Consider the following 13,966-nt stretch of genomic DNA (forward strand, 5'->3'; position numbering starts at 1 on the left):
TAGACTACCATTGTAACTTTTTGATAGGTATTGTAATATTTGCTAATTAGGGAGCATTGTTTTTACTGTTTATGCCAAACAAAAATTTTAACATATTGGCTTTTAAATTTCATCTTTTTGCTTTAGAATTTGTGTTTTTGACAAACATTCTTATACTTTGCATTAAGTGAAAAATCAGATAAGGACTTTTGAGCTTGGTAGCTTATGGCTTTTTGTTAGTTGCCAAACACCGCAGTTTCGAGAACAAACTTTTTTATATCTGATCTACCATGAGCAAGAAGCATATCATTGATCATATCTCTAAAGTCGCTTTTCTTTCGAAGTAGTATTGAGAAAATTCCAATATAGACATAGAAGAGCGTATATGTCTCCATTGTCTTGAAAGAATGCTCGTTTTTATGGCTTGGAAGGAAAGAAGCGATGCGACTACGAATTTGGTCTGCCGAATAGCTTATCCTATCTCTGCTTTGATCACCTTTTCATATTTCCTACGTAGATGAACTTTGATCTTTTTTTACTTATACCGAATTCTGCAATTCACCAACAGAACTCCTTTTAAGGGCATCTCCAATGGGGGGTGTAAAATTACACCTCCACATAGGCGCCACCTAGGTGCCATTAGGATTTTACTATTCCAATTGTAAATTATTGTAGAGTCCATAAATATCCACTCTATATTGTTCCCAATAGAAAAGTATAAAAAAATTCAATTTTAAATTCGAACATCACTTCAAATGACGTCCCTCTTTAAATTAAAGTGGGACGTCACTTCACCGAGTTTAAAAAATTTAAATTGTGACTTTAGAAATAGATAGGGACAACACTCCAAGTGACGTCCGAATTTGTTTTTACTCAGACGTCTGTTCAAGTGTCGCCCGGGCTTTTTATTAGCTGATAGCGAGAGGGGAAATTCTACACCCTCTCTATCAACTAATACTCTATTACCTACGGTATAACACCCCCATTGGAAAGAGTTTTTTGACATTTGGAGTGTAAAATTTCCACTCTATACGGTTTACACCCCCATTGGAGATGCCCTAATGACTCGAGATTTGGAAAAATTCCACTTTATATATGTACGCTTTGTTTAACAACCATAACCAAGTTTCTAACTTTAGAAGATATATTATTCCTACTTTCTTCCTGTACGCAACGCAATAATTAGGAGCGTAGTACTGAATTAACCGGCCCATAATCTAGGCTCACACGCCTGTCTAGCTACGCAAGCATCCCCTGATCCCCCACAAACTGAGTCCAGGTGTGAAATGGCTTTCCTCATTGCTTTCTTCTTTTCCAATCCCAATATCATGGGAGAACCATACTTTACTCTCACGTACATTATATAGTATACAAAAGAGAAACTAGCAAAACCTACATCTAGTTAAAAAGGGGAGTTTGTAGCAGCACTTCCGGGAACCTACACGTCCCCTATAGAGGCTCAGCTGAAATGAGCTCATATGCATGTTTTCTCAACAAGAGATACCATTTTGTAAATGAGGCAACGCCAATTTCAGATTTTAATTCATAAGAATTTGTGAGAGAGATGAAGAGAGAAAGAGTTGGAAGAAATTAGTGTTTTAACGTTGGTGGTGGTCGAGATTGATGCAAGAGTTAACGCACCACAACTAAGGGGTGTGCGACCAACTTGAAACAGGGTGTGGAGAGACAAACTCGGGTGCAACGATTATTAGTCCATAAAAACTCGTTGAAAAATAAATTTAGAAGCTTCCTTTCCAGTCTGCTCTTAGCAGTTTTCTCTGACTTCTCTGCTTTGACACTGCGCCTAAATAATTCAGACAGGGATATTTGTTCGTTGAATCTTGGGGTGGGGTTGAATATATGTGGATAAAAACTTAGGGCTTTAATTTTAATTTTAACAGAAGCCAATATTAGAGGGACCTATTGTACGGGGTATCGAAGTGGAACTTTTCAATCTCTTTTCCTATTTAAACATATGTCAATATCCCCTACAAGTAAAACCAAGCAGTAAACGAAAAACTCTCTCATGTACTCTTCCACAATGTATTCTATCAACTTAATCCCTCTCTATCTGCTCACCTTCATTTTTCTTCTTCAAGGTATCAATGGCATCGACCCGCTTTACCATATCTGTTCGAATTCTTTTAGCTATGCTTCAGGTAGTCCGTACGATAAGAACTTGAACATATTATTGAATCAACTCAATACAAAAGTTCCTCCAACGGGTTTTGGATCAAGTTCTGTAGGTACTAACCAAGAAACGGTACACGGGATTGCTTTATGTCGAGGTGATGTTCCAAACTCAGACTGTAAATCTTGTGTCAGTACAGCGAGTTCAGAGATCCTACAACGCTGTCCAAACGATAAAGGAGCAATTATATGGTACGATGGTTGTTTATTGAAATACTCAAATGTTAAATTCTTCGGAACCATCGATAATGGCAACAAGGTCTACTTGTACAACGTAAAGAATGTGAGTGATATCAATTCATTTAATCAAAAGACCGAGAAGTTTTTAAGCCAACTATCCGACGAAGCTTATCGAAGTCGTTTATCGTTCGCTACCAATCAGATGAGTCTTGGAGATCTAGAAACTCTGTATGGCCTTGTTCAGTGTACCAGGGATCTCTCTAACATTCAGTGCAAGAAGTGTTTGGATGATGCAATAAGTGAACTTCCAAGCTGCTGTGATGGGAAACGGGGAGGAAGGGTTCTTGGTGGAAGTTGTAATTTCAGATATGAACTATATCCCTTTGTGATTTCTAAGTGAAAGGTTGTATATTTCAGGGGATTACTTATGTTCAGATGAATAAATGCATGTTGTACATCACGGACGTACGTGTATTTTGTTTACACAGTAATCGGGCTTTGCCAATAAAATGATGTGTTGACTGTTGATTACTTTCACGAATATCAAATAACTCTCTTGATTCATTACTGACTGAAAGATTCCAGATCAAATTCACCATACAATTCCCACAGAACTGTGATCAACACAGATTGTATGTACTGTGATCGACATAGATTCCGTATACTTAGAATTCAGACGCTACCTCCTGAGCAATTATAATGACAATCAGACAGTCTGCACATTTTGCAAGACTTCTACCATCTATCTTTAAGAGCATTATCAACGCCACTGTTAAAAATCGTTTATAATGTAACGCGTAGCAATTCTTTTGGCAATTTGGGCCACTAACGCGCTACTAAAACCACGTTTCCATCCCAACAATTGTTAAATTCACAATCAAAATACTCATAACTATAGCAACGGGTGGTCGGACGGGAAAACATGGGGCTGTTTTCAAGTTTTCCAATATCACTTATTTTTTTAATGAAAAAATTGAAAAATTCCCTTCTCAATGTTTGTTTGTTTTTTTTAATAAAAGAAAATTAAAATGGACTAGACAACTATTCCCGTCCGAAATAGAAAATAACAATTTAATCAATTCGCAATGATACGTAACGTGATTTTAACAATTTTCACTAACACAAAAGCTGATGTGTCACAATTTTTTTTTAATAGCGTGTTGATGTTGCTCTAACTAGTGCTAATTTCATAGAAAAGTTTGAGACGATTCCACTAGACTAAGAGACCTTCATATAGTGTAACAACTAGTTCTTTCTATACTGAGTTGCCGACATAGTGAGTTGTTTTAACACGATGAGTTTCCACTCACTAAAGGATTAGCTTTCTTTATTTGACCACTTAATGTGCCACAAAACCACCAAAATTCCACTCACTAAAGTCTAGATTTCTTTAATTATTTGATATGGAAACCAACGGTGAGAGCTAGTAATTAAGTTATAAGCACAAGATTAAGTCTATATCTATCTTATGATTATAACAAAAACAAAGGAGAAAGAGCTTATCAGTTGGGAAGAAAACTAGTTGATCTGTATGAGTTTACGAGTATTTGTGTTGATGTTTAAGGCAAGTTTCTCTAGTTTGCATCTATCTCTTTTTCTAGTCTTAGAATTCCATTAAATATCATAATAAATATCATGTGCTTGAATGCTAATTTATTAGGGCATCACCAATAGATCTTTATATGGCTCTCTATCTTCAAATTTAAGAGAACAATACGAAAATAGGCTTCCAATGCAGTCTCTAACTCTCTACATGGCTCTCTATAGTTATTATCCTTTAAAACTGTCTCTACTTCGATTACATTTATAAATGGCCCAATCCGTTTTGCGAAATAAACATGAATACGTTTTTAAACTGTTTAAGTTACTAAACGTTGGAATTGTAAATCGGTCTTCTTTACTAGTGGCCTCCAGACATGCTAGCACCTATCGAGCTTCATCCTCAACCCTCTGCCGAGATGCTGATAAAACAACTATTGATTGAGTTGGTTCCACTTGAACAAACGAGTCCGAATTCATCGATTGAAGTTCTGGTTCAACTTGAACAACCAAGTCCGGGTTAATGCCTTCTTGGAGCACTGCTTCTGCTTCAAGCTCAACATGCGAATCCGATAAAATGACCCTCATGTTGTCCACCTCTATGTCCTGATCCACGTCATTATCGACACCGTATTGAGATACTGACTCCTCTATAGCTAAAGTTGCTGCTTGTTCGTTCAAATAAACTCTCTATTGTTGTACCAATGGCTGCTTCAATAAGGGTTCCATCATTGTACTCAACTACTCGATCTGTTTGCCCTCTCCTCCGAGACTTGAGTTGCTGCTTGTTCTACTGCATTTTCAGTGTTTGCTTCGTCAGAGATACCTCCGTTTTCCACAGAGGCCCACTCTTCCACTAGCGGCAATCACCCCTTTGAACCTCGGGCGGACTCCTAATTTGGAATGAGCTCCTTCTTATAAATCCTCTAGAGCTAGAGTCACCTCTTGATGTTGATCCTCCTCTAGTGTCAGTAATAATCCTTGAATTGGAAGTCTCTATAGCGAGCATAACTTAAGCTTGCTTTTCTTTCTGCTGACCACTTCTCCTTGGAGGCTGCACAATTCCATCTAGAATAGATGTGATTGTTTCCTCCTCAATTTCTTCAAATTCTAACAGTTGGAAAGCAAGGGTTCACTTGTGGACTTAAAGGCTCATTGTGTTTCTCTGTCACCGGGGACATTGTTCTGACCTGAGCATATGTATTTTCAAAAGCATCCACTTTGTCTTGGACTTTATCCTCCACATTTAGTACTTCAGTAACTTCCTCTGTAATGTTTTTTGTTTGTGTCGTTTCTTTCACAATTGGATTCTTAATAGCCCATACTGAGATCAGTCTTAATGCACATGTTGCTTTGTGCCCAAACTTTTTACAGTTTGTGCAAGCAACAGGTATCCATGAGTATTCTAGCTCCAAATCCATCTCTCTCTCTTCAACTTTGATTCTAACTGTACGTGCTTTTGTAATCATGATCAACTGGTACTTTGACATAGATCTTTACGAAATTGAGTCTTAGCTTCAGTTTTGTCGCTAGATTGGTACACATTGGATTGACAATCAAACTTGCAACGTACTCTAATCCATCATTTGTCCAAAACTCCTTTGGTAAATTCATTAGTTTCACCCATACTGGCAAAGTCTTGATCCTAGTTTTCTAAGCTTCTACCTCTCTTGTAAAGAATGACAAAAGGAGGAAACACTTTGTGTGTTTTCATTAAGGATGCTTCTCTATAAATAGAGTGGTGCGTACAAATCAAGGAATCTAGTTTCCTATCTTAATTAGGAGTATATACATGTTTCCTAATTTACACAAGGATATATACATGTTTCCTGACTTAGAAGATACTAAATATCTTTAGCATATATATCCATATCTTCACACTCCCCCTCAAGTTGGCGAATGTATATCGAGTACACCCAACTTGCCTATGAGAAAGTGGAATTGACGATGCCCCCAAAGCCTTGGTGAAAAGATTTGCCAATTGGTGTGTAATTGGGATGTATGATGTTTGTAGAGTCCCATCTTGGATTTTATCTCGAACAAAGTCGCAGTCTATCTTGATATGTTTTGTTCTTTCGTGGAACACATGATTTGCTGCAATGTGTAGAGCTGCTTGGTTATCACAATAGAGTAGTGCTAGTCATAGTACCAAATATCCCGATATATCGTGATATTTGGGGATATCTATCCAGATTTCAAATAAAGATCTATCTAATAAAAAGCAATGGTGTGGAGCCCACAGAGACTCCATCTAATGGTTGTCATTGTCTTTTCTAAGTTGTGACATGGCAGATCCAAGTGTTTGGAGAGTTTGTGTAATTTTGTTAAGTGTAATCAATACTACGAGATCTATCCAAAAATCAACCAAAAGTCAACAATTGCAGCTAGACTTATAAATTGTTGGGCTAGCCCATAAACTGTTAGCGTCTCCAATTGATTTGGGCTTATAGATAATGGGTAATTGGGATGGCCTTGTGGCTGTATTTATAAATTGAGTTGTTTCGCTGGTCTTGTGCCGAATATTTTACGCCTAAGATGCGTGTACACCTTGCGACGGCGAAGTAGCGATGAGTTGTCGGGTAATATCTTAAAGCGCCGAGGTCTCATGGTAGTAGGCACGGGCATACCCTAGTATATAAATATCACAATATGTTCAGAGATATATACGACTGCAAATATCGGTGATATTTCGATGATATTTTGATATTTGTGATATTTGGGAGTATTTTGCAATATTTGGCGATATTTTATGTATATAACAATTTTATTTAATATTTACCATTATATTTCAAATAAATATAAATAATGTATCATGATATATCAAGAAATATCCACAATATCCACGATATTTGTTGATATTTTGAATATATCCACGATACTTGCATGTGAAACAATGTCAAATATCCCCAAAGAGGAGGATATATCCACGATACATATCCAGAAATTGAATATCGATAAATACCCATATCCTGATATTTTGTACTATGGTGCTGGTTGTGATAGATTAACATCAAGGTCCCGAAGTAAGAAGCAAAACAAAAGTGACTTTGCATGAACCGAACGCCATAGCTCTATATTCGGCTTTGATAGATGAGCGAGAGATAGTCACTTGTTTCTTGGTCTTCCAAGAAATGGGAGAAGTACCAAGAAAAGTGCAATAACCTATAGTGGAGCGGCGTGTATTGGGACAACTATACTACTACATAAATGCACATTAGCCACGGTAGGTCAAATGGTATATACTACTATTTTCCCAATACCGGTGGCTAATAGTCAATTACCACAGTAAAGAAGGCTTGTCTAATTTCAGTACAAGCAAATATCACTGGTCTTGTAAAACAGTGGTATATAATATGCCATATACCACGGTACAACCCAAAATTCCTAATTTGTTTTCTCACATTCGTATACCCCACCGTTTCTACAGAAAAGGTGGCTAATGTTTTGCCAAAAAATAAACCTACCGTGGGTAACGCAATCTACCAAAATGACACTCCCTAAGAAAATAAAAAATAGAAAAAAAAAATGGGGGAAAAAATGTCTAGCGCTAAAACTTCTATCAGTCTCTCTTTTCAACTAGCTAGGGTTTAAAGTAGTGATTTTGTTTCATCTCTCCCCAATTTCGGTTATCAGTATTTCTTTTTTTCTCTATCTCTCACCCGATTTCTAAAAGTTTGATTTTCTTCTACAATTCAAATAAAACCCAGAATTGTAGTGATTTTCGTTGGTGAGAATTTTGATAAAAAAAAAATTGTTTCTTATTTTGTGTTAGTTCCGAACGAAGTGATTTATTAAACTTGTTTGTAAAAAATTAAGATTTGAAAGTTGTGATTTTTTTCGTTCTATTTTAATTCCTATACTGTCCAACATCTGAAATACATTTGCACGGTTTTGAATCTCTGTAGAAAGGGCTTTATTTTTTGTGGGTTATAATCCTCTTTTTTTTTTTAAGAATTGGTGGTCAGTCTTCCGAAAACAAAGTCTTCTGGTGGATTTACATTAGCAACAGTATTTCCCTCCCTTTGTTTGATGTTGGTACTCTTTCTGATTTGGCAATTAACATTTATGGTAGTAGTTAATGGTAGTAGCCTCCTTTGATAGCAAAATTCTCGCATCTCGAAAGTTGCTCGAACCTAATATGTTCAAGATTCCACTTGTTTGCAACAGTCTTGATCAATAAGAACTTGGTAATTTGAATGTCTTTGAAATTGAGTATTTGGGGTGCTCAACTTGAGTGGGGGAAAATGGTTATGGGGAAGTATTATGCTTGTAGTGACTTGTTGAAGGTATTTTTTTCTTTAACCTTTTATTACTCCTTCGAAATCACTTATTGTTTAGTCTATGTAAGTTTGTTCATTGTTGGTTTTGTTCTTATTAATGGTGTTAGTTGTGGTGTTAATTAGTTTGTTCAAGGAATGTCCACACCCAAATGACAAACAATGTATGAAACGCAGCCAAAAACTTGGACTTAAATCTAGTTAAGTTAAGTTCTGGTTCTAAAATCGACGAACTCAAATGAATGTGGGTGTTCTTTGCTTTTATTTCTACTTTCTTTATTATGCACGTTTTCCAAGCAATAATGGTATCCATGCATAGTAAAAATAAAGTTGTGGATGGATATGAATTAAGAAGAAGCTCATTAACTTGGCTCAACTGTTTGGTCGATACTCATTAATGACCAATTATTGTGCTTCTTCCTGTTTAACCCTTACTTAATGTGATAACACAATATAAGCTTCCCTTCTATTTTAAATTTCACAACATTCTATCTTGTTATGTTGTATGTTTAGGCACAACAAGACAGAAGCGATTATGTGATACTCAAAGCCGTAAATGAGAACCTAAAAAATGAGGGTTTCAGGCTAGAAGCCACGTTGAGGAGCATATCATGTCCTAACTGTGGAAGTCACGCAATTCTAGGAGAAATGTCATTTGATGAACAATATCTTCGGATTGAAAATGTCAGACTCAAAGAAGAGGTATTATTTATTCATTTGCTCAATATTTTTGCTGATATATATGATACTAGCTAGGCGATTCAAGTGACAATGAATGGTAAGTGCATGTTAGTCTTATACATTATAATTTCTCCTGAGTTGCACATACGGCTAATTATGTAGCAGATTAACTTGTGTAGCTGCAAAATCGTAATACTCTTTCCGCACTTATCTTGTTTGAAGTAATCCAAGCATGGCAAAGATTTGTCCATGAAGAGATAAACCTTTATCATGTATTATACTATTGGCAATACCCAATGCAAGTATGCAATTGCAAGAGGCAACTTTGGTTTTGTTCTTATAAACCTTTTTTAGTTCTTATATTGCACCACATATACTTTGGCATTGTTCTTGGCTCAAACTGTTAATTACATAAAGAATTTGAAAGGTGAAATACTTTTGTACGGAAAGGTGTAGTTTTAGTCCTTGAACTTCTACGCTAAGCATTTCCAGGAGGTGGACATGCATGGTGAAGAGGAGGTGGCTTGCACTAAGGCACTAAGGTATGCTTATTTAATTAACAAGCTTGAATTGGTTATATGTTACACACATATTGCTTGAACCATGCAGGAGCTTGTCTGCTCCAAGTGACCAAGTACCATCATAAATACTTTTATTACCTCTCACGAAAGCCTACAAAGATTGGGATAAGAAGGAAATACAAATTAAAGGGTAGCCATTGTTTTTCTCCTGGGGAGACTTAGACGTGATGGTAGCATAAGGTGTAAGCCATTCTTTCACATAAGGTGGATGGGTATTTTTTTAGAAAGACAAAAGAGGACTCACTTTAGATGGGGCAGCATGACTTTAATCTTTCCATGAATGTAAAACCCTTCTGAATTATCTTCGAAGGAGGGCCAGGGCTATCTGTTGAAGTTTATTTCCAACATAGTAGTACAGACCAATTCATTGAGCTTAATACCATTTCCCAAACTGAGCTAGGTCGCATATTATTGTAACTAAATCATGAATGTGAAAACCTGAATCTAAAGCAATTCATGCGATAGGAACTGTTACATATTCCAGGCGGATCAGTTGGGGCTAAAACTTTACATGAATGATGTCATTGACACCTTCAAAGGGTTTCTAATTCTGTATTTTGCTTTTCCAGGTTCTAAAGTCCACTCTTAGTTGTTCTATTGGTAGCTCTTGCTGGAATGGTCTCTTTGAGCATGGGTTTCCCGGGTTAAGCGTGTACCTGACATTATGTGTGTTCTAATATAATGTAGTCTACATTTGTTTGGAACTTTTGTCGGTACTTTCAGTTTTCTTCTTTTGAAACTTGAGCGGATGCAACACTTTTGGCCTGGTCTTATCTTTCTATATGGGTAAAGAGACAAATCATTTGTAGTTATTCTATTTGTTCTTATGCCTCTTCTGAACAACTCTTCTCTTGAATAAATATAGGTTTATGGAAAACTGAGAACTGATTGTGGTATCAGTTATCCATAACTACATAAACTATATATGCTTTGAAGTCTTATGCTCTTATTAGTTTATTATAACTACATAAATTGCATATGTTTGGAAGCCTCCTTATCTTGCCTTGTTCTTGTTGGAAATTTCATTTTGTGCACTTGGGTTGCCTTTATTAAATTGTTTTTCTTCGACTTGTTTAATGAGTATTGTCTTTGTCCATAGATGAACTTGTTTTACTCGAGACATTGCTTGGTAAAATCAAGCCTTGGCTAATTGGCTTAGATGGATGTATGTGGGATGTGGCGTAGATTGGATATATACACTAGACATAATTGAAGCTTGTTCAGATAAATCTTTTGAAAATAAGGTATAAGTCGTCATACATTAGCATTCTCTGTTTTGTGTTACTGTTAATTATTTAGTTATTATATTACTTTTTGATCTTTGATCGTGCAGATGACAAATCTAACCCTCAAAGATACATACACACAAGAGGAACTTGATGTTGTTCGACTTGAAATTCTTAGATTCATCCAATATAATGGAGCGTTCGAGCCAAACGTTGTGTCTTAGCTAGGTTTTGACCGACTCCAGTTAAGGTTTGGTGCTTAGTTCCATTATTTTGGTGTTTTAGATGGAACAAGTAGATTGCTCTTTTGATTAATGGAACAAGTTGGTCATTATTATTTTGATGTTTTAGATGGAACACGTAGATTTGGATAGTTCTTTCATCATTGATGACTCGAAAAAGCTCAAAACTCTTTTAGCAATTCAATGTCTTTGTGTTGGATGTCTAAATTTATTTCTTTTGTTTGTTGCACTATGAATTGTTTATTTGAGCAATTTATTTTTAAATCCAATGTGGATACGGTAAAAATGGGCAGGTCAAATGAATAGGATGAAAATCAAATAATTAGGAGTTTTTATTTTTATTTTTTTTAAATGTCTATAAACCACAGTTATGCAAGAACGGAGGTATAAGGAAAATATATAAACCACGGTTTTTTTTTTTTTTTTTTTTTTTTTTTTAAATGTCTATAAACCATAGTTGTGTAAGAACAAAGGTATAAGGAAAATATATAAACCACGGTTTTTATTAAACCGTTGTATTTATCAAACACTATTTCCTAGTCAATAACATGCACTTTTTACCACGGTTTTGTTAGAAGTATTTGTCGCGGTATCTGTTACCACGGTTTTGAAACAGTGGCTAAAAACTTTTACCACTGTATATAACAGTGGTATATGAGCTTTTCTGTAGTAGTGCTAGCCCAATCAGAATCATAATAAGCTCGGAGTTGCAAGCTGCTATTAGAGGGTAAAAAAATGCCTTGACCAAGAGATTGTTTAAGATAGCGAAAAACCCTTAGAGTTGCCCCATAATGCGGTCTTCTTGGGTTGCTCTTGAATTGTTATATGGCCTTAGAAGAGCCACAAGAACAGTCAGGAATGGCAAGAAATGAGGACAATTCATCCCAAAGACATTTCAATTTGGTGAAGTAAGCAGTAACAGAAAGATTGTCCTGTGTACAAAGTGCAATGTCTCTATGCAATTTATAAATGCGAAAAACATTACTCTGGACGAAACGATCTTGGAGATCTGTCCAGATTTCTCGAGCAGTAGATGCGTAGATAACGCTATCAGCAATGTCGCGAGATACGACATTAAGAAGCCAAGATTTGGCCATGTCATCACATTGCATCCATAATGGAAGATCATCAGTTTCAGGAGTAGCCACCAACTTATCAACAAAGCAAATTTTGTTTTTTGCATTTAGAGTCGTGTGCATAGCCCTACTCCATGAAGTATAGTTATCGCCTGTGAGAGGCTACGTGACAAGGGCCAATCCGGGGTTGTCTGAGTGGTGGAGATAGAAAGGATTGTATTGGAAGCATTATTGACAGCTTTCTCTTGTGTTGTTTCTTGATTGTTAGTGTTAGCATGGAAAAGGAATAGCAGCGGATAAAAAGAAATTCAAACTCATACCATGTAAAGAATGACAAGAGAAGGAAATGCTCTGTGTGTTTTCATTAAGGATGGTTCTCTATAAATAGAGTGGCACGTACAAATCAAGGAATCTAGTTTCCTATCTTACTTAAGAGTGTATACATGTTTCCTAATTTACACAAGGATATATACATGTTTCCTGACTTAGAAAATGCTAAATATCTTTAGCATATATCCATATCTTTACATCTCGACCATTCTCTTACCACAAAAAGTTTATCAGTGATGTAAACTGGATCTGCTTCAAGAATTAGCATATTATCTTCTACAAAGTTAAACTTAAAATAGAATAGGTCCTTGTCGATGGTTATGGTGTAGCCACCCTTGAGTTTCCAGTGCTTCTGTAAAAAGTCACAAACTAATGGGAAAGGTAATTGTCTCCCAACAAAGAAGCCGACGACATAATCACCCCATTCATACAAGCCCTTGTTAATAATATCATTTGGAATCGTAGCAACCCCATTAACTACATCAATATTAACTTTCTTCAATGTAACTGAGCTATTTGAGTTGTTACCTTTGAAGAGCAAGCTCCAAGAATTCATAGGAACTGATGTGTTTATCAAGTTCACACCTTGATTGTTGTTAGAGCGTGTACTGATTTGTGGTGGCAAGATCAACAGATTGTGGTGCTTTAGCTCACTCCACAACCCTATCTTGATGTAAAAGGTTCTCACCTTGAGATACATAAGTTTGTTCAACAGAAAAAGGTGTTGAAGGAAGTGGTGGGAACTCACTTGCATCATCTATTGAATTCTCCATAGTATCAAAGTATAGTTATTCTTCTACTTCACCTGAAGTTTGTGAATTCATACCCGAAGACAAAAGAAAAGAAGATAAGATCTTAGAGCATATCTCTAGGTGGTAGTAGTATTTTCTTCAAATTTGAAGGCAAAATTTGGAGAAATTGGTCGCAAATTTTGACCAATTCTAAGTGGTCACAAATATCATTCGCAAATTTGGAATAGGGCTACCTTGCGCGACATTACCACTGTCGCCCCAAGTTGAAAAAAAAAAACTCACGCGACATTCCCACTGTTGCACCATATTGAAAAAGTAAAAAAAAATAATTCACGCGACATTAGCAATGGCGCGCGACAATACGACTGGCGTAGTGTGCTTGTCAAAGTCAAAAAAAAAAATTTGTGTCAACATTTACAATAGTTGAAAAAAAAAATAACATTACATTCCCATTGTCGCACCATATTAAAAAAAAAAATAATCACGCGACATCCAAAGATCTGAAATTCCAAATTTGCGAATAAGGATGCGGCTAGACGGGTGATGCGACTGAATTTGCTTCCACTTAGAGTTGGATTTTCGCGAAATTCCGAGTTTTAGAAATAAATTTGAAGAATTTGGAAGGTGATACTACCACTTAGAGATGCTCTTAGAAACCTAAATCTAAATGTTAAATTAGGAATAAAAAGTGCACATGATCACAGTTTTAGGATAGGGCTATGTTACTCCTTTTCTCCGACTTAATGGCCCCATTACAGACCATACCTGAACTCGAAATGCGACATAGTTGGCCCAGAAGGAGAAGAAAATGATTTCTGACACAAATGAACGGACTTACACTAGCTATTAAGCATACAAATATACATGTAAACAAATTAAACAAAATTGTCACTTGCTAATAATCAAGATAAAT

General features: G+C 36.2%; 2 protein-coding genes and 1 pseudogene across 5 annotated transcripts; 2 read left to right on the forward strand and 1 right to left on the reverse strand.

Annotated features, from left to right (window-relative positions):
* The first annotated feature begins 1,896 nt into the window (after positions 1 to 1,896).
* LOC147477343 (antimicrobial ginkbilobin-2-like protein pseudogene) lies at positions 1,897 to 2,880 on the forward strand (annotated as a pseudogene).
* An 846-nt stretch (positions 2,881 to 3,726) lies between these two features.
* Positions 3,727 to 11,124, forward strand: LOC147477344 (homeobox-leucine zipper protein ROC3-like). 4 transcript variants are annotated; one of them, XR_015209009.1, is made up of 6 exons: positions 3,727 to 3,913; positions 8,679 to 8,867; positions 9,330 to 9,388; positions 9,997 to 10,213; positions 10,527 to 10,671; positions 10,761 to 11,124. XR_015209009.1 is itself a non-coding variant. In XM_086584354.1 (4 exons), the coding sequence occupies exons 1-4, from the start codon at positions 3,881 to 3,883 to the stop codon at positions 10,001 to 10,003; spliced, it is 288 nt and encodes a 95-aa protein (XP_086440480.1). In that variant the 5' UTR covers positions 3,727 to 3,880; the 3' UTR covers positions 10,004 to 10,351. The 4 variants fall into 4 exon arrangements, 2 of the variants coding, with proteins under 2 accessions (XP_086440480.1, XP_086440481.1); XR_015209010.1 differs by having other exon boundaries at positions 3,734 to 3,913; positions 9,339 to 9,388; XM_086584354.1 differs by lacking the exons at positions 10,527 to 10,671; positions 10,761 to 11,124 and having other exon boundaries at positions 9,997 to 10,351.
* Positions 11,125 to 11,716: 592 nt separating this feature from the next.
* On the reverse strand, positions 11,717 to 12,094 carry LOC147477345 (uncharacterized). The gene has a single exon (XM_086585982.1). It carries the CDS (start codon positions 12,092 to 12,094, stop codon positions 11,717 to 11,719), a length of 378 nt encoding a protein of 125 aa, XP_086442108.1.
* Positions 12,095 to 13,966: the final 1,872 nt, after the last annotated feature.

The sequence above is a fragment of the Coptis chinensis genome, chromosome 9 (assembly GCF_015680905.1).
Source record: "Coptis chinensis isolate HL-2020 chromosome 9, ASM1568090v1, whole genome shotgun sequence".
Taxonomy (NCBI): Eukaryota; Viridiplantae; Streptophyta; class Magnoliopsida; order Ranunculales; family Ranunculaceae; genus Coptis; species Coptis chinensis.